The sequence below is a fragment of the Salmo salar genome, chromosome ssa19 (genome assembly GCF_905237065.1).
Source record: "Salmo salar chromosome ssa19, Ssal_v3.1, whole genome shotgun sequence".
Classification (NCBI taxonomy): domain Eukaryota; kingdom Metazoa; phylum Chordata; class Actinopteri; order Salmoniformes; family Salmonidae; genus Salmo; species Salmo salar.
Window position 1 is genome coordinate 2,842,418 of NC_059460.1, and position 26,691 is coordinate 2,869,108.

At 42.8% G+C, this 26,691-nt stretch overlaps 1 protein-coding gene across 2 annotated transcripts; it reads right to left on the reverse strand.

Moving 5' to 3' along the window:
• Positions 1-316: 316 nt before the first annotated feature.
• Positions 317-23,066, reverse strand: LOC106578307 (transmembrane protein 180). 2 transcript variants are annotated; one of them, XM_045701988.1, is made up of 8 exons: positions 23,052-23,066; positions 7,800-8,089; positions 7,534-7,613; positions 6,892-7,341; positions 6,279-6,496; positions 5,560-5,731; positions 2,491-2,684; positions 317-2,327 (listed from the first exon to the last, which is right to left on the reverse strand). In XM_045701988.1, exons 2-8 carry the CDS (start codon positions 7,974-7,976, stop codon positions 2,071-2,073), a joined length of 1,548 nt encoding a protein of 515 aa, XP_045557944.1. In that variant the 5' UTR covers positions 7,977-8,089; positions 23,052-23,066; the 3' UTR covers positions 317-2,070. The 2 variants fall into 2 exon arrangements, with proteins under 2 accessions (XP_045557944.1, XP_014012464.2); XM_014156989.2 differs by lacking the exon at positions 23,052-23,066 and adding an exon at positions 14,859-15,123.
• Between the last annotated feature and the right edge of the window lie 3,625 nt (positions 23,067-26,691).

Below are 26,691 nucleotides of genomic sequence, written 5' to 3' on the forward strand. Positions count from 1 at the left end.
GCTACTTTTGTTTCTTTTTGACCATTTCATTTGAAAACAATCACAGTAAGGTACTTAATTGTTACCCAGAAATGATTTGATATTGAGATATAAACAGCTGCATTGGACCTTAATTAAAATGAAAGGTATTTGGAATTTAGTCATTAGGTTTAAGAGGCCCGAGGTGAGACACTCTACCTGTCCTAGTCTAGTAAGTGAAGGTAGCCCGGACACAGACATGAGCTCCTGGGTTTGGTGCAAGGCTGCGAGTTAGACTTGTCCTAACAGACCATAACACATCTGTGAAAGTGAGCAACAAGACACATTCCACAAGCTCTCAAGTAGTGAGATCACTTTAATAAAGGTCACAAAGATGGTCGGAAATGGCCGATGCTACAATGAGCAGGGGTACAACCAGACAGAAACATTGTACAGTATTCCATAACAAAACTGGCAAATACAGGCATCTCTGCTGTATACCATAAGGATGTCTTATAAGATCAAACGTCTGCTTTCCATTCTGGCTACGTAAATCACATGGTGCTGAAACTACAATTCCTGAGTCACTTAAAAACACTACCATCAAGGTGTCTTCAAATTATCACAATATTTTAGAAAAAAATTGTAATACTAATATGATGGAATTTAAGACTCCTTAATACTCTGTTCACATAGAAAACCACGTAGCAGCAGTATTCAAAATGGAACTTTGGAAAAAATACGGAATGTGTTCTTCATGATGATCATATATAGTTGGGTCATCATCATGACACAACAGTTTCACATTTTCAGTCAAATCTTTGTTTCTCACGTCTCTTCATGGTACAGTACATACAGTGTACAAAACATTAGGAACACCTTCCTAACATTGCGTAGCACCCACATTTGCCCTCAAAACAGCCTCAATTCACCAAGGCATGGACTCTACAAGGTGTCAAAAGCGTTCCACATGGATGCTTCCCACAGTTGTGTCAAGTTGGCTGGATGTCCGTTGCGTGGTGGACCATTCTTTATAAACACAGGAAACTGTTGAGCATGAAAAACCCAGCAGCGTTGCAGTTCTTGACACTCAAACTGGTGCGCCTGGCACCTACTGTTCAAAGGCACTTAAATATTTTCCCTTGCCCAGTCACCCTCTGAATGGCAAACATACACAATCCATTTCTCAATGCTTAAAAATTCTTCTTTAACCCTTCATCTACACTGATTGAAGTGGATTTAACTACAATAAGGGATCATAGCTTTCACCTGGTCAGTCTCATGGAAAGAGCAGATATTCCTAATGTTTTGTACACTGTGTAAAAATACATTACTGAACTGGGGTACACATGTAAACAGAAGTTGTTTAGGGCCTTGTTTTGTAATAGCTACATAAATGATAAACACATCACCTTAAAACGTTACAACAATACGTGAGAAAACACGAGGCAATTCAGTTGAAAATTGGAGATGGCAGCTATTTTAGTAGAAATAGTCTATCTGGTCACAGTAAAACAAATAGAGAAATAGTTGCTTGACTTTTTACAATTCTGAACATGCAGATTAGTACTAGAAGTACTTCATAAAGATACAGAGAATAGCATGGTGATGGTTCAACACTAATTGTAATTTAAAGCGCAAGGTCCATGCAAATCAGGCTTTAGATTTTATACTCGTGCACATACACCCATTTTTTTCATACTTAATCTTTTTCTTCACACAGCAATTTAACACATTTTGCCATGGGGTGAAAAATACAAAAATGGGTAACCACACTGTAATAGCAAAGTTGGTGACAATTTGTGTTCCTTTGGGGATGGAAATGCATTCCAGCCTGCGCCTCAACCTAGGATGGTCTACTCGCCCTGTCCCAGAGAGGGGCATGGGAATCTTATTCTTTGATTGGCTCTGCTGTATCATTTAGTCATCAGTTCATACATATAGTCTTTGTCCTCTTAATATCAAAATAAGGCAAAGATTCTCACAGTATATTTTTGTCCCTGACAGTGGGATTTAAATCAGTTCTCCAGTGTCCCATTCTGCTGACCCCAGTGGCAGATGGTGGCATAGCATCATGCAGTTGAGTGAAGGTGCGGAAGGGCTGGACTCAGATCAGATGGCCTTGACATCCATGAGGTGGCGGTGCTGGGTTCCCTGCCTCTGGGCCTTGACGCCCTGCAGTCGGCGGCCGTGGAGGTTGAAGCGGGACCAGGCCAGTAGCTGCAGCAGGGCGCAGGAGATGGGCACAAACACCAGTAGGTAGAAACAGCCCTGGCGAAGTGGAACAGTGAAGCCTGCTTGGCCTGAGACAGGGGATGCCATCGCTGCCGCAGAGTCCTGTATGGAGTTTCTCTCAAAGATATCATAGCCTGGAAATAAAGAGAGATGTTGAGAATAAAGAACAGGCATGAATGCGTGGGAATCCGCCTAGAGAAGGTTAGTGAAATTAGTTTGATTCTAGTATCTCCTCCATTTTCGAGGAGCCTTTATTAAAACAGACTTTTGTACTTTTGCCCCTCTGCCAATTTATACCTGTGTAGACACACAGCAACCAGGTGCCGATGAGAGGAGCAAAGGTCTGGCCAGGCTTGGTTACCAGGGCCACCATACCGAAGAGTAGCGCTGACGCCGCCTGCTGGCGCTGGTTCACCACAAAGTCCTCATCCACCAGGTCTGTGATGACCAAGTTCAACAGCTTGCAGGTGCCCTCTGTAAACACCCGGTTACTTGGGGCGGGGGGAGAGAAGGAGCACAAGAGTATAAGCATATTTCAGAGCTGAAGTATTGTCAACACCGTTTCCAATTTTTCCTCAACGTCAGCAAGACAAAAGGAGCTGATAGGGGACTACTGGAAACGGAGGACCGAGCACACCCCCATTCACATCGACAGGGCTGTAGTGGAGCACGTTGAGAGCTTCAAGGAATTAACATGGTACACACACACACACACGAAGTAGGCATGACAACACCTCTTTCTCCTCAGGAGGCTGAAAAGATTTAGCACTGACCCTCAGATCTTCAAAAAGTTCTACAGCTGCACCACTGAGAGCATCTTGACTGGCTAGATCATTGTTATGTATGGCAACTGCTTGGCATCCGACCGCAAGGCTCTGCAGAGGGTAGTGTGTACGGCCCAGTACATCACTGGGGCTGACCTCCCTGCCATCCAGTACCTCTATACCAGGCGATGTCAGAGGAAGGCCGTAAAAAAAAAAAAAAGAGCCTCCAGTCACCCATAGACTGTTCTCTCTGCTACCGCACGACAAGCGCTACCGATGAACCAAGTCCGCAACCAACAAGACCCTGAACAGCTTCTACCCACAGCCATAAGACTGCTAAATACACGGAACAAAAATAGAAAAAAACGCAACATGAAACAATTTCAAAGACTTTACTGAGTTACAGTTCACATGAGGAAATCAGTCAATTGAAATAAATGAATTAGGCCCTAATCTATGGACTTCACATGACTGGGAATACAGATATAAATCTGTTGCTCACAGATACCTTTAAAAAAAAAAAAGTAGGGTTGTGGATCAGACAAAAAGTCAGTATCTGGTGTGACCACCATTTGCCTTATACAGCATGACACATCTTTGCATAAAGTTGATAAGGCTGTTGATTGTGGCCTGTGGAATGTTGTCCCACTCCTCTTCAATGGCTGTACGAAGTTGCTGGATATTGGCGGGAACTGGAACCTGCTGTTGTACACGTCAATCCAGAGCATCCCAAACATGCTCAATTTGTGACATGTCTGGTGAGTATGCAGGCCATGGAAGAACTGGAACATATTCAGCTTCCAGGAATTGTGTACAGATCCTTGCAACATGGGGCCCTGCATTATCATGCTGAAACATGAAGTGATGGCGGCGGATGAATGGCATGACAATGGGCCTCAGGATCTTGTCACAGTAGCTCTATGCATCCAAATTGATAAAATGCAATTGTGTTCATTGTCTATAGCTTATGCCTGCCCATACCATAACTCCACAGCCACCATGAGGCACTCTGTTCACAATGTTGACGTCAGCAAACCACTTGCCCATACGGCGCCATACACAGTCTGCCATCTGCCCGGTACAGTTGAAACTGGGATTCATCTGAGAAGGACGACAAGCACGTAGATGAGCTTTCCTGAGACAGATTCTGACAGTTTTTACAGAAATTCTTCAGTTGTGCAAACCCACAGTTTCATCAGCTGTCCAGGTGGCTGGTCTCAGACGATCCCACAGGTGAAGCCGGATGTGGAGGTCCTGGGCTGGCGTGGTTACACGTGGTCTGCGGTTGTGAGGCCAGTTGGACATACAGCACTGCCAAATTCTCTAAAACAACATTGGAGGCGACTTATGGTAGAAAAGTAAATATTAAATTATCTGGCAATAGCTGGTGGACATTCCTGCAGTCAGCATGCCAATTGCAAGACACTGTGGCATTGTGTTGTGTGACAAAACTGCACATTTTTGTAATGATCATGCTCTTTAATCAGCTTCTTGATATGCCACACCTGTCAGGTGGATAGATTATCTTGGCAAAGGATAAATACTCACTAACAGGGATGTGAAAACATTTGTGTACAACATGAGAGAAATAAGCTTTTTAGTGCGTACGGAACATTTTGTGGAGCTTTTATTTCAGCTTATGAAACTTTACATGTTGTGTTTATATTTGTGTTCAGTGTAGTTAACCGAATAGCTACCAGGACTATCTGCACTGACCCCCCCCGCACTAACTCGTTTAACTCATAACATACGCTGCTGCTTTTTATCCATCCTGTTGCCAAGTCACTTGGCACATACCTGTATGTGTGTGTCTGCCTCAATTGCATCGTGCTCCTGCACATCGACTCGGTTCTGGTACACCGTGTATATAACCATGTTGTCATTGCTCATTGTGTATTTATTCCTTGTGTTATTATCTTTTTTTTTCTCTCTGCGTTGTTGGGAAGGGCCCGTAAGTAAGCACTTCACTGTTAGTGTACACCTGTTGTTTACGAGGCATGTGACAAATAAAACATGATTTTGATGTGATCTGCTAATATACAACGATGTGGAATATGCAACCGATTTTCCCGAGCATGAGTTTAGAAGGGAAAAAAAAGGAGAAGGGAAAAAACCCCTCCTGGGCTAAAAGGTCAAGGCATTTATATAAAGGCCCAAACCAACAGAAAAAAAGCCTCTCCTCCACTATGACCATCTCATTTCGGTCTACGAAAACAATGGCACTGTGCCAAGGGGACTAGTGGTAGGCTGCACCCAGCTGCTGCCAGCCCCATGTTGATAAAGGGATTGGTTGGTTGGCTGACACACAACACCCAGCCAGGTACAATGCAAACAGAGCCACACAAAACTGCTGGGTAAGCTGGGAATCTTCATTGATTTGCTCAGCTTCGACATGTATTGTAAAAACACATGACACTGGGTCCTTGATATGAAAATAACTTTCATGACTTGAATACATGACCTTGATATGTAAAATGAAATACAAATGTGTTACTTATTAACATTTCTAGCAAACGATGTTAGTATCTTACATTAGCAGCTAGCGCACAGTATTCAATTGAATGAAAAAAGTGTGTGTGTGGGTTTGTGTGTGTGTCAGTACCTGGCGATGAAGATGCACAGCAGATAGACCTGGTCGGCCCCGGCCAAGAGCATGGCCACACTGAGAGCCAGCTTGACGAGGAACAGCCAGCGGATGACCGTGTAGACCCCGTAACGCTGGCACAGGGTCAGGAAATACAGGTTGTTCAGGTGGGGTGCTATGTAGGAGATCCCTGTGAGGAGTTGTCAAGAGCAGCTGTTAGTGGACTGGGTAACACTTTATTTGGATAGTCTGTAGAACATCTACAGATGGATTATCTATCTACAGACTATGAGTCAAATTTCAACTAACCATCTACTGTACTAACCCTAACCTTAGCCCTTATCTCCTAATCTTAACAAGCAGTTGCTTATCGACTGATAGATTGTTGAAAGTATACAGATGGAAAATCCAGACTAACCAAATAAAAGTGTGACCGTGGACTGAAAAGCCACATTTATTAAATGTATGCAGACAAGTGATAAATTGTGTTTCCTCACATTCTAAGAACTAATCCTTCCATAAAATGTAAACAGACCAAAACGAATAGCCTAGTCCCAGATCCGTTTGTGCCATCTTGCCAACTCCTATGGTCATTGTCAGGCCAAACGTGACAATGGCCATAGAAATTGCCAAGACAGCACAATCAGATCTGGGACCAGTGTATGAAACTAAGCCCATTCTATACTTAAGGCCCTTCCCTTGTCATGGTGCATATATCTAAGCAGTACTCCTCTTACCCAGCAGAATGGAGCCGGTGGAGGCAGAGATGCTGTCAGAGAGGAGGTGCTCCAGGAACAGAGGGAAGAAGTTGTTGTTGAAGTGACAGTGAAACACCTGGACAAGGTTCATAGAGGCGAACCACATGAAGTTTCTGTGCTTGGAGAGCTGCCTTAGATACTCTCCTAGAGTGACTGGCTTCTCCTGCTGGGTCAGAGGGCTCTGGCCAATACTCAACCTGAGCGAGAGGGAAGGGGGGATTAGTGAAATGACAACTAGTGTAACATCAAACACACACACACACACACGGGATTGAGTCTGTAACCTGAGCAGGTGTTGCTGTTTATCTACCTGCCCAACAGACTGAATAACTGTGTGCAAACTGTGCATCAATTCTATTTGCTCACATTTCAGTCTCTTTAAAATTCCCATTAGCAAGAAATATGCCTGGCTAAGGCTGGAATAGACACCACAGGAGTAGAAAGATTAAACGCCTGATTTGAGGCCATAAGGTGAGTTGTGGGAAGCAAACCAAGAATGGGTGTCGTTATTCAGTTACCACTTGCTTGTCAGTGCATAATGTAAACCAAGTGTTTCTCAAGTGCATACATGATGAATAATAATGTCACCTACTCTTTGAGTTTCAGCGCCTCGTCCTGTCTCAGGCACGCCTCCTTCTGAAAGCGGCCCTTCAACAGGCGCGACACGGCGGTGAAGCCCAGTGCCGAGACGGCCGCCAGCGCTACGCAGAACAGCCGGAACGAGTAGAAGTCACCCTTGTCCCAGACGCAGTAGGACAGGAAGACAGAGAGCGAGCCCAGGGCACTGAACAGAGAGCAGTGGAAGTTAAGGCGCGTGCGGTCGTAGGCCGACACGGCCAGGTCGGCCAGCAGGGCGTTGTGGTTGAGGTCCACCACGGTGAGGAAGCCGTCATACAGGCACAAGCACACCAGGAACTGGAGGCCCGGCCGCGCCCATGACACCCAGAAAGCCAGGAAGGAGAGGGCGAACAGGGGGCCATTCCTAGAGAGGGCAGCCAGCCGCTTTAGTACCACCTCTGGGCTGGAGATCTGGGGGCCAGATCTACGATAGAGGGGAGAGAGAAAAAAAGTATAGTGCAATGGTAAAGAAAATTCTACCCCTTTTCACTAACTGTGCTATCCAACTATGCTTTCAAGACAGTGTGAAAAAGAGAGAGAGAGACGAAGAGATTGAAAAGAGAGAGAGAGAGGTGCACCATTGATTTGAGAAAACGATGGAAAGAGAACGTCTTACTGTGGGGAGCTGAGGAAGGAGCGGTCACTCAGCCAGCCGAAGAGAGGGTCGTTTAAGCTGTTCCATATCAGGAACACTGTCTGTGTGGGACAGAGAGTCAGTGGTGGAGGAGTTAGTATAACAGTACGGTTAAGCATCCTAACCCAGAAAAAAGCCAGGGTATCAGTCTTTCTGCTTTATCCAACACCTGTGTCATTGTCTAAAGCAGAAAGCGTCCAAACCACAAATATTATAATAATCCATTGAAGGCAGGAACTGTCACTCACCTCGCCGACCCAAAAGGAGAGCTTGTCGATCTTATAAACGGAGACAAAGGTCTCCACGTAGTAGAGCAGGAAGACGTTGTGCAGGATGGAGACAAACAGGGACAGGGAGCCGTAGAGGACCGCAGTGGGGACACCAGTGGAGACAGCAAGCCTGCAGTCACAGACCCTACTGCCCATTCTTCTCACTCAGTCTCTCTGCTGTTCCGTTCCCCGCCGCCACACCCCACCACACTCATCAAGTCATCCCACAGACCAGGGGGCTGGGGCTAGGGGCACCAACGTACCCACTCCTACCAGAGCAAACAAGAAACATGTCAACAACCATTTGGAGGGCAGACTAAATGTGGATGTGTGAAGTGTGAGGTGGGTTAGGCTAATGTACAGTGTGGGAGAAGAGCCAGCTTTAGCGAATAGACACAAAGGAGCAAGAGTAACACAGCTTACTTACAGTGCATTCGGAAAGTATTCAGACCCCACATTTTGTTACATTACAGCCTTATTCTCAAATTGATTAAATAAAAACATTTCCTCATCAATCTACATACAATACCCCAAAATGACAAAGCAAAAACAGTTTTGAAAAGTTTGCCAATTTATTAAAAAAACAGAAATACCTTATTTATTTCAAGAGTATTCAGACCCTTTGCTATTAGACTCGATAATTGAGCTTAGGTGCATCCTGTTTCCATTGATCGGATCATCCTTGAGATGTTTTTACAACTTTACTGGAGTTCACCTGTGGTAAATTCAAATTGATTGGACATTATTTGGAAAGGCACACACCTGTCTATATAAGGTCCCACAGTTGACGGTTCATGTCAGAGCAAAAACCAAGCCATGAGGTCGAAGGAATTGTCCGTAGAGCTCCAAGACAGGATTGTGTCGAGGCACAGATCAGGGGAAGGCTACCAAAAATGTCTGCAGCATTGACGGTCCCCAAGAACACAGAGGCCTCCATCATTCTTAAAATGTAAGAAGTTTGGACTCTCAGACCATGAGAAACAAGATTCTCTGGTCTGATGTAACCAAGATTGAACTCTTTGGCCTGAATGCCAAGCGTCACCTCTGGTGGAAACCTGGCACCATCCCTACGGTGAAGCATGGTGGTGGCAGTATCATGCGGTGGGGATGTTTTCAGGGACTACGAGACTAGGCAGGTTTGAGGCAAAGACAAACGGAGCAAAGTACGTCCAACCAGCTTCACAACAGCAGACCACGTGTAACCACGCCAGCCCAGGACCTCCACATCTGGCTTCTTCAACTGCGGGATTGTCTGAGGGGTGCTGAGGCATATTTCTGTCTGTAATAATGCTGGCTCCCCTATGCCCTCCCAGGCCCACCCATGGCTGTGCCTTTGCCCAGTCATGTGAAATCCACAGATTAGGGCCTAATTATTTTATTTCAGACTGATTTCCTTATATGAACTGTAACTCAGTAAAATCTTTGAAATTGTTGCATGTAGGGTTGCAAAGGTTTGGAAACTTTACGGTAAATTTCTGGAATTTTTCTGGAAAGTTTCCATGGGAAGTTAACTTCTTATGGGCAGGTGGGACGGTAGCGTCCCACCTGGCCAACATCCAGTGAAATTGCAGAACGCGAATTTCAAATTACAGAAATATAAATATTTAACATTCATGAAAATACAAATACAGTGAGGGAAAAAAGTATTTGATCCCCTGCTGATTTTGTACGTTTGCCCACTGACAAAGAAAGGATCAGTCTATAATTTGAATGGTAGGTTTATTTGAACAGTGAGAGACAGAATAACAAAAAAAATCCAGAAAAACGCATGTCAAAAATGTATTTGCATTTTAATGAGGGAAATAAGGGCCATGGGATCTTTAATGACCTCAGAAAGTCAGGACACCCATTTAACATTCCATCCGAAAGACGGCACCCTACACAGGGCAGTGCCCTGGGGCATTGGGATATTTTTTAGACCAGAGGACCAGAGTTCTCCTACTGGCCCTCCAACACCACTTCCAGCAGCATCTGGTCTCCCATCCAGGGACTGACCAGGACCAACCCTGCTTAGCTTCAGAAGCAAGCCAGCAGTGGGATGCAAGGTGGTATGCTGCTGGTTAGGTATGTGAAGGGTCATCAAGTTATAGCAGCAATCTACCTCACCAAGCAAAGTGAGAAGAATAAGAGCACCACATTGAAGCTGCCCAGCAACACCTGTTGGGGTGATGTTGTCATCATGTTTAACAGTCTCCTGGAGGGGAAGGAGTCTCTCCAATAAATGGCCATATCACAGTCTGCCGATATGGACAGCCCCATCAAGAGGATCCTCCTGGATGATGTATTTTGGGGGAGAGTGGTAAGCAGCCTGAAACCTATAGCAGTAGACATTGCACGGATTGAGGGAGAAAATGCCATCCTGTCTGATGTTCAGACTCTGCTTGCAGATGTAAGAGAAGAAATACATACTGCCCACTTCACCTGAAAGCAGAGGAAACTGCAGTTCTGAAATACATCAAAAAGCGTGAAGACTTCTGCCTGAAGCCCATACACGCCACAGCGTACATGTTGGACCCCAAATATGCTGGCAAGAGCATCCTGTCTGGTGTAGAGATCAACAAGGCCTATGGTGCAATCCCTGTGTCTCACCACCTCGGCCTGGATGAGGGCACTAAGCCCAAACCAGATGTGATGGCATATTGCTGCGGTAGCCATGCTGGTTAAGTGTGCCTTGGATTCATAATTAAATCACAGACAGTGTCACCAGCAAAACACCATAACACCTCCTCCTTCAAGCTTTACGGTGGGAAATACACATTCGGGGATGATCCGTTCACCCACATCACATCTCACAAAGACATGGTGGTTAGAACCCAAAAATCACAAATTTCGATTCCAGACCAAAGGACACATTTCCACCGGTCTCCTTCCACAGTCTCCTCTGAACAGTTGATGTTGAGATGTGTCTGTTACTTGAACTCTGTGAAGCATTTATTTGGGCTGAAATTTCTGAGGCTGGTAACTCTGCTGCACAGGATAAGTTCATTAGAGGTAACTCTGGGTCTTCCATTCCTGTTGCGGTCCTCATGACAGCCAGTTTCATCATAGCGCTTGATGGTTTTTGCGACTGCACTTGAAGACATTTTCCGTATTGACTGACCTTAGTCTAAAAATAATGATGGACTGTCGTTTCTCTTTGCTTATTTGAGCTGTTCTTGCCATAATATGGACTATCTTCTGTATACCCCCCCCATCTTTGTCACAACACAAGTGATTGGCTCAAACACATTAAGAAGGAAAGAAATTCCTCAAATTAACTTTTAAGAAGGCACACCTGTTAATTGAAATGCATTCCAGGTGACTACCTCATGAAGCTGGTTGAGAGAAAGCCAAGAGTGGGCAAAGCTGTCATCAAGGCAAAGAGTGGCTATTTGAAGAATCTCAAATATAAAATACATTTACATTTGTTTAACACTTTTTTGGTTACTACATGATTCCATATGTGTTATTTCATATTTGTGATGTCTTTACTATTATTCTACAATGTAGAAAATAGTAAAAATAAAGAAAAACCCTTGAATGAGTAGGTGTTCTAAAACTTTTGACCGGTAGTGTACACGTTAATGTAAAAGTTTGTTTGTTATCCAATACGCGATACACAGTTGAAGTCGGAAGTTTACATACACCTTAGCCAAATACATTTAAACTCAGTTTTTCACAATTCCTGACATTTAATCCCAACTGTCATAGGATCACCACTTTATTTTAAGAATGTGAAATGTCAGAATAATAGTAGAGAGAATTATTCATTTCAGATTTTATTTCTTTCATCACATTCCCAGTGGGTCAGAAGTTTACAAACACTCAATTAGTATTTGGTAGCATTGCCTTTAAATTGTTTAACTTGGGTCAAACGTTTCGGGTAGCCTTCCACAAGCTTGCCACAATAAGTTGGGTGAATTTTGGCCCATTCCTCCTGACAGAGCTGGTGTAACTGAGTCAGGTTTGTAGGCCTTCTTGCTCGCACACGCTTTATTAGTTCTGCCCACACATTTTCTATAGGATGAGGTCAGGGCTTTGTGATGGCCACTCCAATACCTTGACTTTGTTGTCCTTAAGCCATTTTGCCACAAGTTTGGAAGTATGCTTGGGGTCATTGTCCATTTGGAAGACCCATTTGCTACCAGCTTTAACTTCCTGACTGATGTCTTGATGTTGCTTCAATATATCCACATCATTTTCCCTCCCTCATGATGCCATCTATTTTGTCATGATGCAATCTATTTTGTGAAGGGCACCAGTCCCTTCTGCAGCAATGCACCCCCACAACATGATGCTTCCATCCCCATGCTTCACGGTTGGGATGGTGTTCTTTGGCCTGCAAGCCTCCCCCTTTTTCCTCCAAACATAATGATGGTCATTATGGCCAGACAGTTATCTTTTTGTTTCATCAGACCAGAGGACATTTCTCCAAAATGTACAATCTTTGTCCCATGTGCAGTTGCAAAACGTAGCCTGGCTTTTTTATGACGGTTTTGGAGCAGTGGCTTCTTCCTTGCTGAGCAGCCTTTCAGGTTATGTCGATATAGGACTCATTGTACTGTGGATATAGATACATTTGTACCTGTTTCCTCCAGCATCTTCACAAGGTCCTTTGCTGTTGTTCTGGGATTGATTTGCACTTTTCGGACCAAAGTACATTCATCTCTAGGAGACAGAACGCATCTCCTTCCTGAGCGATATGACAGCTGCGTGGTCCCATGGTGTTTATACTTGCGTATTATTGTTTGTACAGATGAACGTGGTACCTTCAGGAGTTTGGAAATTGCTCCCAAGGATGAACCAGCCTTGTGGAGGTCTACAATTTTTTTTCTGAGGTCTTGGCTGAGTTCTTTTGATTTTCCCATGATGTCAAGCAAAGAGGCACTGAGTTTGAAGGTAGGCCTTGAAATACATCCACAGGTACACCTCCAATTGACTCAAATGATGTCAATTAGCCTATCAGAAGCTTATAAAGCCATGACATCATTTTCTGGAATTTTCCAAGCTGTTAAAGGCACAGTCAACTTAGTGTATGTAAACTTCTGACCCACTGGAATTGTGATACAGTGAATTATAAGTGAAATAATCTGTCTGTAAACAATTGTTGGAAAAAAATCCTTGTGTCATGCACAAAGTAGATGTCCTAACCGACTTGCCAAAACTATAGTTTGTTAACAACAAATTTGTGGAGTGGTTGAAAAAACTGTTTTAATGACTCCAACCTAAGTGTATGTAAACTTCCGACTTCAACTGTAGTACACATCATTTGAATTATGAATACTCCTACTGTATTCATTAAGTGAGAGTGAAGTTATGAGCAGTAGCTGAGCCTTAGGTTGTGTCTTAAATGGCACCCAATTCCTTACATAGGGTCAAAAGTAGTGCACTCTATTGGGAATAGGGACCCATTTAGGATGCAGACTTAGTTAATCATGAGTCTCCTCTGACCTAGTAACAGCTGGGTGACAGGACGGTGTAATCCTATCCTCCGATTATTGTGATTTTGGGTTCTGTCTTTCATGATACTAACTCCACCTCACTGTCCTCAGAAAAGATTTGGCTGGCCACCTTTACACAGGACGTGAGCCACAATGGAAAAGGCAATGAATCGCTTGATGCTCACATTCTAGCTTTTGGTATTTTCTTGTTCTATGGTTGGTTCTGAGGCACACTAAGGTGTAGCCTTGCTTTGTTCTGTGTCAATCAAGGAAAGGAGCCTAAGTTCGATAGAGTTATGTTATGTTGAATCACTTCAGCAAATAATTCTATAATCTGTTATTTGTCAACTGGGTGGAGCGAGTCTGAAAAGCATTGGTTCGAAAGCTTAAGAATGTATTTTTCCAGTCTTTTGTGGACTGGTGGGTTTACTACTACTGCTGTCGTTTTGACATCTGAAGTGAAGCATAGAGGTTCCCCGCTATGATCCAGCATGATTCAGCCTTCAGAACACAAGTCTCACATGTGGCGTCCAATGGAATCTTTTTTGTGTTAATAATGCCTGGGCTCTGGCTCCACACCTGCCTGTTAGCTGCTACACCACACAAGCCATGGCCCTGTCCCAGCATTACCCATTTCATTTTTTCTCCAACAGGTTCTCAGCAGAGAAATTGCATACAGAGTTCTGATCAGGCCAAATGTCAACAAATAGGCCTACGAGTAGAGCAAATGCGAGCTGTGTCTGGTCCCATCAGATCCATGCAGTGGAGCGGAACGACTCGCTTCTCCGCACTGTATTGTATCACATCTCACAATGTGATTCCCATCTCACTCATCTCAGCTCATTTAATCTTCTGGGAACAGGTAGCAAAGTAGTTTGTGTACAGTATAGTGCTGTACACCTCTAACTAGGGCCAACTCTAGTTATAGTGTATGCTAGGGCAGCTCTCTCACCTGCCTGCTAAGACTGGAGAGGCTTCTTGGCAGAGAGAGCAGGGGGGCTGGCAGAGGGCTGTGCACTTGTTGTGTACTCTACTCTACACAGCTAGTTCGTCACATACATACTGTGAAAGAGCGTGGGACTGTGGTCTGATACTTGATCTCTGGGGCTGGGCTGATGAGCAAATAGACCTCTGGGAATAGGCAGCCAAGTGTTCTCTCCCACTCCCATTGTTCGGCCCCACTTCCGAGACACACACACACACACACACACACACACACACACACACACACACGTTCCTAATGAAAGCTGCTATAACAATACTGTGTGGCTTACAGGAATTAGATGCAGTAAAGGGAGCTATTGCTATTACACACACACACAACACATACATACATACATACATACATATAAATCTAATCACCTAGTGAGACAGCTATACACATATAGATCGCTAGCTAGCTACAAAATATATAGTTGCGGCCAGGTATCAGATTTGTCCAGTCGTTCTACAGGTTAGATAGCTACCGTTAGCTGTATTCGCTGCATCAGCTGTCGTCGAGACGTACAAAGACAGGTCGACAGCTGGTAGCTAGCGTAGGCTAACCACTAAACCAGCCGGTTAACAAGCTAGACCTGTGGTTAGACCAATCACCTAACAAAATGGAACATGTACTTACCATTATCGTTAAATGAAGCATCGGAAACTAATTGGAAACCTTTCTAATCAATACAAGCCACAGTTGACGTCCCATTAGTACACGTCACAACAAACAGCTATAATCAGCCACGCCCTCTGGGCTGATCACAAACAGGGCTTTCCCAAGAGAGGAAGGGGCTAGGGAGAGGGTTTACTCCGCCCGAAATGTCTCCGCCTTAAGCATGTTCAGAGTTGTCTATGGGGAAGATTGAGTGTGTTGAATTGAGTCAAGATACAACGAATTGCTATTTTGATACGTGAGGTTTATTTTATATCATAGATGTTTCGCAATGCTAAGGTTATCAGTACGAGTGTACTGATATAAGTGTGATGCACGTGACATCCCGGAAATTTTGCGAAAACCGCTTAATATCGGAGCTGCACTTCCGAACCTCCTGCCAAATGTATGACCATAGAGACACACATTTCCCTCAGATTACACAGACCCACAAATAATTCGAAAACAAATCACATTTTGATAAACTCCCATATCTACTGGGTGAAATAACACAGTGTGCAATCACAGCAGCAAGATTTGTGACCTGTTGCCAAAAGGGCAACCAGTGGAGGACAAACAGCATTGTAAATACAACCTATATTTATGTTTATTTATTTTCCATTTTGTACTTTAACTATTTGCACATCATTACAACACTGTATGTATACATTATATGACATTTTAAAAAATGTCTTTATTCTCTTGGAACTTTTGTGAGTGTAATGTTTACTGTTTATTTCATATTGTTTATTTACCTTTTGTTTATTATCTATTTCACTTGCTTTGGCATTGTAAACATATGTTTCCAATTCCAATACAGCCCCTGGAATTGAACTGACTAGCATCTCCCTCTCCATTGAATACAGGCTGCTGACGTCAATACATCGAATATTCAAAATAATATTCAAATAATGAGATGTATCCACCAATCCAAAGAGAGCAATAGGCGGGCTCTTAACAGCTTTCAGTGGACAACGAATATGATTGTTTGGGCGGAGACAGAAGCATCTCGTCTTCATACCCAGTATCTCTAAATTCCCCTCTCATTTCTTTGTAGTATGATAAGGGTTATAGCGCCACCTATATGAGTACTACATCCCGAGGGGCTCATGTACGGAGATTGTGACAGCCGGTTAAATGGCGTCCCTTGACAAGACAAGAACAAGATGTACTGTTGAAGTCGGAAGTTTAAATACACTTAGGTTGGAGTCATTAAAACTCGTTTTTCAACCACTCCACAAATTTCTTGTTAAAAAACAATAGTTTTGGCAAGTCGGTTAGGACGTCTACTTTGTACATGACACAAGTAATTTTTTTCCAACAATTGTTTACAGACAGATTCTTTCAGTTATAATTCCCTGTATCACAATTCCAGTGGGTCAGAAGTTGGGTCAGAAGTTTACATACATTAAGTTGACTGTACCTTTAAACAGCTTGAAAATTCCAGAATTTTCTGATAGACTAATTGACATAATTTGAGTCAATTGGAGAGGTACCTGTGGATGTATTTCAAGGCCTACCTTCAAACTCAGTGCCTCTTTGCTTGACATCATGGGAAAATCAAAAGAACTCAGCCAAGACCTCAGAAAAAAAATTGTAGACCTCCACAAGTCTGGATCATCCCTGGGAGCAATTTCCAAACACCTGAAGGTACCACGTTCATCTGTACAAACAATAGTACGCAAGTAAAAACACCATGGGACCACGCAGTCATCATACCGCTCAGGAAGGGGACGTGTTCTGTCTCCTAGAGATGAACGTACTTTGGTGCGAAAAGTGCAAATCAACCCCAAAAAACAGCAAAGGACCTTGTGAAGATGCTGGCGGAAACAGGTACAAAAGTATCTATATCCACAGTAAAATGAGTCCTATATCGACATAACCTGAAAGGCCGCTCAGCAAGGAAGAAGCCACTGCTCCAAAACCGCCATAAAAAAAGCCAGACTACGGTTTGCAACTGCACATGGGGACAAAGATTGTACTTTTTGGAGAAATGTCCTCTGGTCTGATGGGAAAAAAAGATAACCGTTTGGCCATAATGACCATCGTTATGTTTGGAGGAAAAAGGGGGAGGCTTGCAAGCTGAAGAACACTACCCCAACCGTGAAGCACGAGGGTGGCAGAATCATGTTGTGGGGGTGGTTTGTTGCAGGAGGGACTGGTGCACTTCACAAAATAGATGGTATCATGAGGGAGGAAAATTATGTGGATATATTGAAGCAACATCTCAAAACATCAGTCCCGTGTGGCTCAGTTGGTAGAGCATGGTGTTTGCAACGCCAGGGTTGTGGGTTCCTTTCCCACACGGGACCAGTACGGGGAAAAAATGTATGAAATGTATGCATTCACTACTGTAAGTCACTCTGGATAAGAGCGTCTGCTAAATGACTAAAATGTAATCAGTCAGGAAGTTAAAGCTTGGTCGCAAATGGGTCTTCCAAATGGACAATGACCCCAAGCATACTTCCAAAGTTGTGGCAAATGGATTAAGGACAACAAAGTCAAGGTATTGGAGTGGCCATCACAAAGCCCTGACCTCAATCCTATAGAAAATATCTGGGCAGAACTGAGAAAGTGTGTGCAAGCAAGGAGGCCTACAAACCTGACTTGGTTACACCAGCTCTGTCAGGAGGAATGGGCCAAAATTCACCCAACTTATTGTGGGAAGTTTGTGGAAGGCTATTTGAAATGTTTGACCCAAGTTAAACAATTTAAAGACAATGCTACCAAATACTAATTGAGTGTTTGTAAACTTCTGACCCACTGGGGATGTGATGAAATAAAAGCTGAAATAAATCATTCTCTTTACTATTATTCTGACATTTCACATTCTTAAAATAAAGTGGTGATCCTAACTGACCTAAAACTGGGAATTTGTACTTGGATTAAATGTCAGGAATTGTGAAAAACTGAGTTTAAATGTATTTGCTAAGGTGTATGTACATTTCCGACTTCAACTACACTGCTCAAAAAAATAAAGGGACCACTTAAACAACACAATGTAACTCCAAGTCAAGTCACACTTCTGTGAAATCAAACTGTCCACTTAGGAAGCAACACTGATTGACAATACATTTCACATGCTGTTGTGCAAATGGAATAGACAACAGGTGGAAATTATAGGCAATTAGCAAGACACCCCCAATAAAGGAGTGGTTCTGCAGGTGGGGACCACAGACCACTTCTCAGTTCCTATGCTTCCTGGCTGATGTTTTGGTCTCTTTTGAATGCTGGCGGTGCTTTCACTCTAGTGGTAGCATGAGACGGAGTCTACAACCCACACAAGTGGCTCAGGTAGTGCAGCTCATCCAGGATGGCACATCAATGCAAGCTGTGGCAAGAAGGTTTGCTGTGTCTGTCAGCGTAGTGTCCAGAGCATGGAGGCGCTACCAGGAGACAGGCCAGTACATCAGGAGATGTAGAGGAGGCCGTAGGAGGGCAAAAACCCAGCAGCAGGACCGCTACCTCCGCCTTTGTGCAAGGAGGAGCAGGAGAAGCACTGCCAGAGCCCTGCAACATGACCTCCAGCAGGCCACAAATGTGCATGTGTCTGCTCAAATGGTCAGAAACAGACTCCATGAGGGTGGTATGAGGGCCCGACGTCCACAGGTGGGGGTTGTGCTTACAGCCCAACACCGTGCAAGACGTTTGGCATTTGCCAGAGAACACCAAGATTGGCAAATTTGCCACTGGCACCCTGTGCTCTTCACAGATGAAAGCAGGTTCACACTAAGCACATGTGACAGACGTGACAGAGTCTGGAGACGCTGTGGAGAATGTTCTGCTGCCTGCAACATCCTCCAGCATGACCGGTTTGGCGGTGGGTCAGTCATGGTGTGGGGTGGCATTTCTTTGGGGGGCCACACAGCCCTCCATGTGCTCGCCAGAGGTAGCCTGACTGCCATTAGGTACCGAGATGAGATCCTCAGACCCCTTGTGAGACCATATGTTGGTGCGGTTGGCCCTGGGTTCCTCCTAATGCAAGACAATGCTAGACCTCATGTGGCTGGAGTGTGTCAGCAGTTCCTGCAAGAGGAAGGCATTGATGCTATGGACTGGCCCGCCCGTTCCCCAGACCTGAATCCAATTGAGCACATCTGGGACATCATGTCTCGCTCCATCCACCAACGCCACGTTGCACCACAGACTGTCCAGGAGTTGGCGGATGCTTTTGTCCAGGTCTGGGAGGAGATCCCTCAGGAGACCATCCGCCACCTCATCAGGAGCATGCCCAGGCGTTGTAGGGAGGTCATACAGGCACGTGGAGGCCACACACACTGCTGAGCCTCATTTTGACTTGTTTTAAGGACATTACATCAAAGTTGGATCAGCCTGTAGTGTGGTTTTCCACTTTAATTTTGAGTGTGAGTCCAAATCCAGACATCCATGGGTCGATAAATTGGATTTCCATTGATTATTTTTGTGTGATTTTGTTGTCAGCACATTCAACTATGTAAAGGAAAAAGTATTTAATAAGATTATTTCTTTCATTCAGATCTAGGATGTGTTGTTTAAGTGTTCCCTTTATTTTTTTGAGCAGTATATATGTCAGGAGAAGTGGGGTATTATAAGGAGATTTATACTTGGAATATGGAGGAGGAATGGAGGGGAAAAGAGAGGCAGAGGAGGTTTAAGAGTGAGGTGGAAGAGGGTGAGCTTGAATCAGTTAAAATGGCAGGGAAAAAATGGAGATGGTTTCTTAAAGAATAATAGTCAAGCTTATTGGCATGTGACAGCAGTATGTTGGAGGGAGGTTCCTAGGTGTGAGAAGTGGGCAGAAGGGCATGAGACAGAAGTGGTATTTGTTAATTGTAGTGGTTGGTGCCCATGGGGCTGGGGATCAAAAATGTCCCGTGCGAGAGAGGCAGGTTGAGGTTTCTACGTTTAGAGTAATGCAGAAGTTGTCATATACTGATGCAGTGAAGAAAGTAGAGAAAGATGGGCCAAAGGGGGGGATCTGAGAGGATTGGTGTGAGTAGTAGATCTGTACCAGTACAGAGGGATAAACAAACAAGTGATATATGTTTCAGTAAGATTGGATTTTTTTTTGCATTTATAGCAATGGTTATAAACTGTACTGCAGGGATGGAATGTACACTACCGGTCAAAAGTTTTAGAACACCTACTCGTTCTGTCACGTCCTGACCAGTAAAGGGGTTATTTGTTATTATAGTTTGGTCAGGACGTGGCAGGGGGTGTTTGTTTTATGTGGTTCGGGGTTTGTTGGGATATGTGTTATGTAGAGGGGTGTTTGTTTTGAGTGTTCCGGGGTTTATGGGTTATGTTCTAGGTTAGTGTATTTCTATGTTAGATCTAGGGTGTTTAGTTCTATGTTTAGTTAATAGGGATTGGCCTTCAATTGGAGGCAGCTGTTCTTCGTTGCCTCTGATTGAAGGTCCTATGTATAAGGGTGTGTTTGTTATGGGAATTGTGGGAAGTTGTTTTTGCATTGCTGTGTGTAGCCTGCAAGACCGTTCGTTCGTTCGTTCGTTCGTTCGTTCGTTCGTTCGTTCGTTCGTTCGTTCGTTCGTTCGTTCGTTCGTTCGTTCGTTCGTTCGTTCAATAAAAGTAAATATGACCACTCAACCCGCTGCGCCTTGGTCTACTCCATACGACGACCGTTACACTTTCAAGGGTTTTTCTTTATTTTTACTATTTTCTACATTGTAGAATAATAGTGAAGACATCAAAACTATGAGAAAATACATATGGAATCATGTAGTAACCAAAAGAGTTAAACAAATCGAAATATATTTTAGATTTCTCAAATTGGTGGAGTGCTGCAGAGATGGTTGTCCTTCTGGAAGGTTCTCCCATCTCCACAGAAGAACTCTAGAGCTCTGTTAGAGTGACCATCAGGTTCTTGGTCACCTCCCTGACCAAGGCTTTTCTCCCTTGATTGCTCAGTTTGGCCAGTTCTAGGAAGAGTCTTGGTGGTTCTAAACATCTTCCATTTAAGAATGATGGAGGCCACTGAGTTCTTGGGGACCTTCAATGCTGCAGACGTTTTTTGGTACCCTTCCCCAGATCTGTGCCTTGAAACAATCCTGTCTCTGAGCTCTACGGACAATTCCTTTGACCTCATAGCTTTGTTTTTGCTCTGACATGCACTGCCAATTGTCGGACCTTCTATAGACAGCCTTTCCAAATCATGTCCAATCAATTTACCACAGGTGGACTCTAATCAAGTTGTATAAACATCTCAAGGATGTTCAATGGAAACAGGATGCACCTGAGCTCAATTGCGAGTTTCATAGTGAGGTTCTGAATACTTATGTAAATAAGGTAACTGTTTTTTATTTTTCATACATTTGTGGATATTAAAAAAAAAAAAAAAAAATGTTTTCTCTTTGTCATTATGGGGTATTGTGTGTAGATTGCTGAGGATTTTTGTTTATTTAATCCATTTTAGAATACGGCTGTACCGTAACAAAATGTGGAAAAAGTCAAGTGATCTGAATATTTTCCGATTGGCCATATACCACACCCCCTCATGCCTTATTGCTTAAGTCTAGTAGGTGGCGGTAATGCAACTGTCACAGTTATCGTCGGTGAAGGAGGACCAAAATGCAGCAGGACTGTGTTTGTTCATTTTGAACATTTATTAAATCAAAATGAACACAAAAACAACAAAACGAACTCAAGATATACCGACAGTCTTCTCAGGCTCATACATGCTAGACAATAAACAATCTCCCACAAATACACAGACAAACACACCCAACTAATATAGGACTTCCAATCAAAGGCAACACCACACAGCTGCCTTCAATTGGAAGTCCACCCCAATTAACTCAACATAGAAATAGATTACCTAGACTAAACATAGAATTACATAAACAAGGAACAGTGCCCCAAAACCCCGGAATACATAAATCAAATGCCCTTTTTAGAAAAACCACCACCCCGAACCACATAAACCAAATACCCTCTGCCACGTCCTGACCAAACTAAAATAACAATTAATCCTTATACTGGCCAGGACGTGACAGCAACATTTATTGGATGCCAACCGCCGTTAAACCTCATCGAAGAAGATGTGCCACACGTTCTGTGTGTGTGTGTGTGTGTGTGTGTTTGCTTCTTTTATGCAAATTCAAAGTAATGGGCCAGTGTGCTGATAATAAGAACAAAGCAACTTTATGATAATTCAGATGTATTTGCTTAGGGGCCAGACATTGTTGCAATATCTTACCCAAATCAAATAAACAATTTTTCTTTCCTTTTCTCTGTTGCCCTTGATAGGTGATTGGTTGCTGATTGTAGCTGCCAGGCAAGAAGAATTGAGTCCATAGATGTCTATCTGAGCAACTACCATCTATGGACTTCAGTTCTCATGGCCAAACGCTCATTTGCATTAGCAAATCAAGACTAATGCAGCATCAGGTAGGCCTAGTTGGTTTACACAATTACATTGTATTAGTAGACCAGAAAGTAGTACACCAGAACGGCCAGAAAGAAATGTTTTCATACTTTATTGTTGTTTTATTTGATAGACATATTAACATGAAATAGCATAGCACTGACAACATTTAAAATGACACATACCTCTACTCTTTGACAGCACATCTAGCTGCTTATGTCCATTGAGAGTACATTGAAAGTACAATGAATTGACATTGCTAGGGTTGATCCAAAACCCTCCCCAAAATCCCAGCTGGAATGACAGTGAAATGTCTTGTCCATTAGTGGAAAAAAGAGTGGCTATGGCATTTCACAATAGATTTGCAGAGAAAACAAACCCCCATGAGAATGAATGAGTCAGGGATATCTCTAGGCCACTCTCTGAGTCACAGCATGCAGACGTGTGTGATCAGACAAGCTGTGTGTCACATGAGGCCCAGGGTGGGCATCTGATTGTGGAGGCCCTACATGGAATGACATACAGTATGTACAACACATACTGTAGGCTATAGCCTGCTGTGTCGTGATATGTATGTTGCGGACCAGTGTAAAGTGAATGATTCATCTTTGTCTTGTTGTTGAGTCACAACTGTTTAATCTATATTTTTCTCTCTCCCGTTCTCTCTCTCAAACAATACAAGTATGTGGATAAACTACTAATTCACAGAATAAAATTGGATAGAGATCAGTCACAAGCAGCTGTTAGGGCGACTAGTAACAATATTGAACAGCATTGACATAATAATACAATAGAGAGAACACCTAACTTACCAGTATACATTTCTTACTGAAGCTGAAGTTACACCGGTCTCCAGTCCTTGTTGAAATTGTCACTGTAACCATGTTGTACAACAGATCTCTGTTGAAAGAAAAAGCCTACTTTGATCCATAGAAAATTATGTTCTGTCTTCTGTTTGACTTTGATTATTGCAAGCCTTTCTGATACTATGTTAGTGTATGACGAGCTCTCTACATACCCTCTGTGCCATATCTATCTCGGTGTCTGTCTTTCTACAAGTTAAACCAAGCAGTCACTTCCAAGTAATGAGGGAAGGGGTGGGAGGGAGCCTCTGAATCAAATACAAATATACAGTACAATGCAGTTCTGAGAATAGAGAAACAGATGACTGGCTGGCCGGCCCTTGGTTCCCATAAAAATACAAAAGGGACTGCTTGGAGGAGGAACTAGGAACAGTTGAGATTGAACTGTAACACAGTGAAGAGAGATGGGAACTAAAGATGGCCTGTGGACTAGAGGAAGAAAAACTAGTGATGCATAACAAAAAAAAGTATCAAATGTCACCATGTAACCTACACCGTTCTGGCTTAAAAAGGATTATTGGATAGGATAGAGATAAAGAGGTAGAGATGAAAGGAAAGAAGGAAGAGACCCATGCTTGCAGCTGTACACAGTACATGTGATTCTAGAAGTGGTTCAGGCCACTAGACCATCCCGGGGCTCAGGCCATTGTTTAACCTCTTTTTCTTTGAGCTTTATTATTGTAGGCTATACATTTTGACTGTATGTCTCAGTAGGAAGTGAGTCCCTCAATAGGAAACTATTTGGGGTTTTGTCTCTTCATTTTGGGTCTTGTGTGACATTAGCTATTTTACTGAAAATCTATTTTAATTGAAGAGCCTACTAAAATAAGGAATTCCCAGGATCAGTTTAGCCTCTTAGATCAAAATGAATATGATTATTTAACCTTTATTTAAACATTGAGGCAAGAGGTCTTTGGCAAGAGGTCAGATTAAATGGACATGGCGGACCATGGGCCGTATACACAAACGTTTCAGAGTAGAAAATTGGTCATAAGTGCTGAGAATAGAGACATTTTACTCCTCTAACTCTTATGGTTAAAAATAAAAGTTATGCATGAAGTCAAGAGTCTCACCTAAAGGACAGATATTAGTTCCTTTTGAGGTTGGTTCGGTTTCGGTTTGACTATTTTAAAAATATCTGTTTTCAATTTTGGTTTCGATTATTATTTTTTAACATTAAATGCAGTATGCATTATGTGGGTTGAATGCTGTAACAACACACAGTAAAACAATGAATAAAAGTCCCATGATGGTAGTGACTGCCCATCACTACATATCACTTATTAACCCTCAATTATTCACATTACTTTACTTGAATAAAACATTTGTTTTATTTTATTACTTGTATTATTTCATTCCAAGTTATCATCTCATCTCTATAGAGATGCTGCCTATGCTGTCTGACAAAATCACAATTTTACTAGTTCTTCAAGGTAAATAAGGCATACTTTTATGACTGCTGAATAGCAACTATTAATCACTTAAATCATGTATTTTCAGGCTTCTGAAGCAACTGCCTGGGATTGCACGTTCTCTCTTCCGCTCCGCACAGACCAGACAAATTTAAATGAGTGCGCAATGGATTATGGTCATTGTAGTTAATTACCATGTTTTCTGAGCTAAACGTCATCGAATATTGGCCTGTTGGAAACTACAACTCCCTACTACATTGCACAGTTCAGGCTTAATCTGATTTATCTCTACAGAACTGCACATTGAGCTCACAGAAAAAAACGAAGAAATGGAATTCAAATAATTTAACCTAACCTAAGTCAATTAGTTGTTTTAAAAAATGACAAAATAAAATAAATGGTTAGTCACTCAGCACTAACAGATATTTAGGAGACCCTATGAGCTGTCCCAACCAGTTGAGAGTTACCAGGAGGTGTCTTTATAATAGGAAAATGCAGTGAGTAAGTGCTTCCAGCAACACATGGAAATAATTGCCTTGGAGTTGTTGAAAGAATGTTTTCATATTTCATCATGATCAACCAATAAATAATCTAGACGTGCAACATCTCTTGTGCGTTTGACAATGATATCACATGAGGACTAATTCACATGATATGCCTAAATATTTATAGCCACTCGGATGATCACGTATTTTTCTTTAGATTATTTCAGTAACCTAGTTCATTTGATTTCAGGTTATCCCTTCGTAGCGCAATATCACAAAATTGGGCATGCTACAAATTAGGCAATTGAAAACATCCACACCTGTGTTAACTTTGATTGTGTTTGATGAAAATGATACCTTTCAAATGTTGCATATGATGTTGCATGCAACATTATCGTCAAGTGACTTGATGCCTAATAACTGTGCCAAAGCTATTTAGAGTTGTCAAACTGGAGTGACGAGTAGACTGATGATTTAACGGAATTTTGACAACCATCAGAATTGGTAAAAAAGGTTGTAAAATAAAAGGTTATGCATGCCAACATATTAGGCAATAATTAAGATTAAGCAAAAATGATATCAAATGTTTTACCATTACAACATTTGATGTACAGTCACGTTCACTGTGGTTGTCTTAAGCGTGCTATAGAGTTCACAGCTGGCGGTGCCTCATTGGTTATTGGTTATTGTCCATAATTTGATTGGTTATTGTCCATAATTTGCAACAGTGTCAATGAGCGTCATCTCTATCTTCCCTTTGCGGTACCTCAAACTGTGCGATTACCAGTGAGATAAACGTTTGAGTTGATTTTACTCTTTGCTCAGAGTTTGTCTAGGCAGTGTCTTAACTTCGTCCTAAAACCTACTCTGAGCTGGGGTTTTTTAAAACAGGGTTGAGCATGATTCATAGGACCTTTAAAAACATGTTTTGTATATGGACCCTGATATCACTTCAACTCCCATGGTCCCCCAACAGGTGGTGCTAAGTCGATGTGAGTGCATGAGTGGATCTTAATTTTGATAAAGTAAGTTTCCAGTATAACCTGTGTGAAATCAATTTGTTGCCACACACACACACACACACACACACACACACACACACACACACACACACACACACACACACACACACACACACACACACACACACACACACACACACACACACACAAAATATTTATCATATCGATTTGAATATATAATCGTAGGAAGCTATTAGGATTGTATATAGGCTTTCCACATCAGCTCCACATTAAGTCACACCAATTCAAATATATATATTTTTAACTAGGCAAGTCAGTTAAGAACAAATTATTGGTTACAATGACGGTCTACCCCTGCCAAACCCTAACCTTGGTGTGCCGCCCTATGGGACTCCCAATCACAGCCGGTTGTGATACAGCCTGGAATCAAACCAGGGTCTGTAGTGACGCCTCTAGCACTGAGATGCTGTGCCTTAGACTGCTGCGCCACTCGGAAACCCACATTTAAACTATGTGTAGTGACACATCTGACCAATGAGTTGCATGTTACCATGTCAGAAGTAGCAAGGATATGAGCATAGAGATAATTGTTTACAATGGCAAGAAGGGATTGATTAACATCCTAATTTGAAACCATTTGCGCATGGAGAGAGAGAGAGAGAGAGAGAGAGAGAGAGAGAGAGAGAGAGAGAGAGAGAGAGAGAGAGAG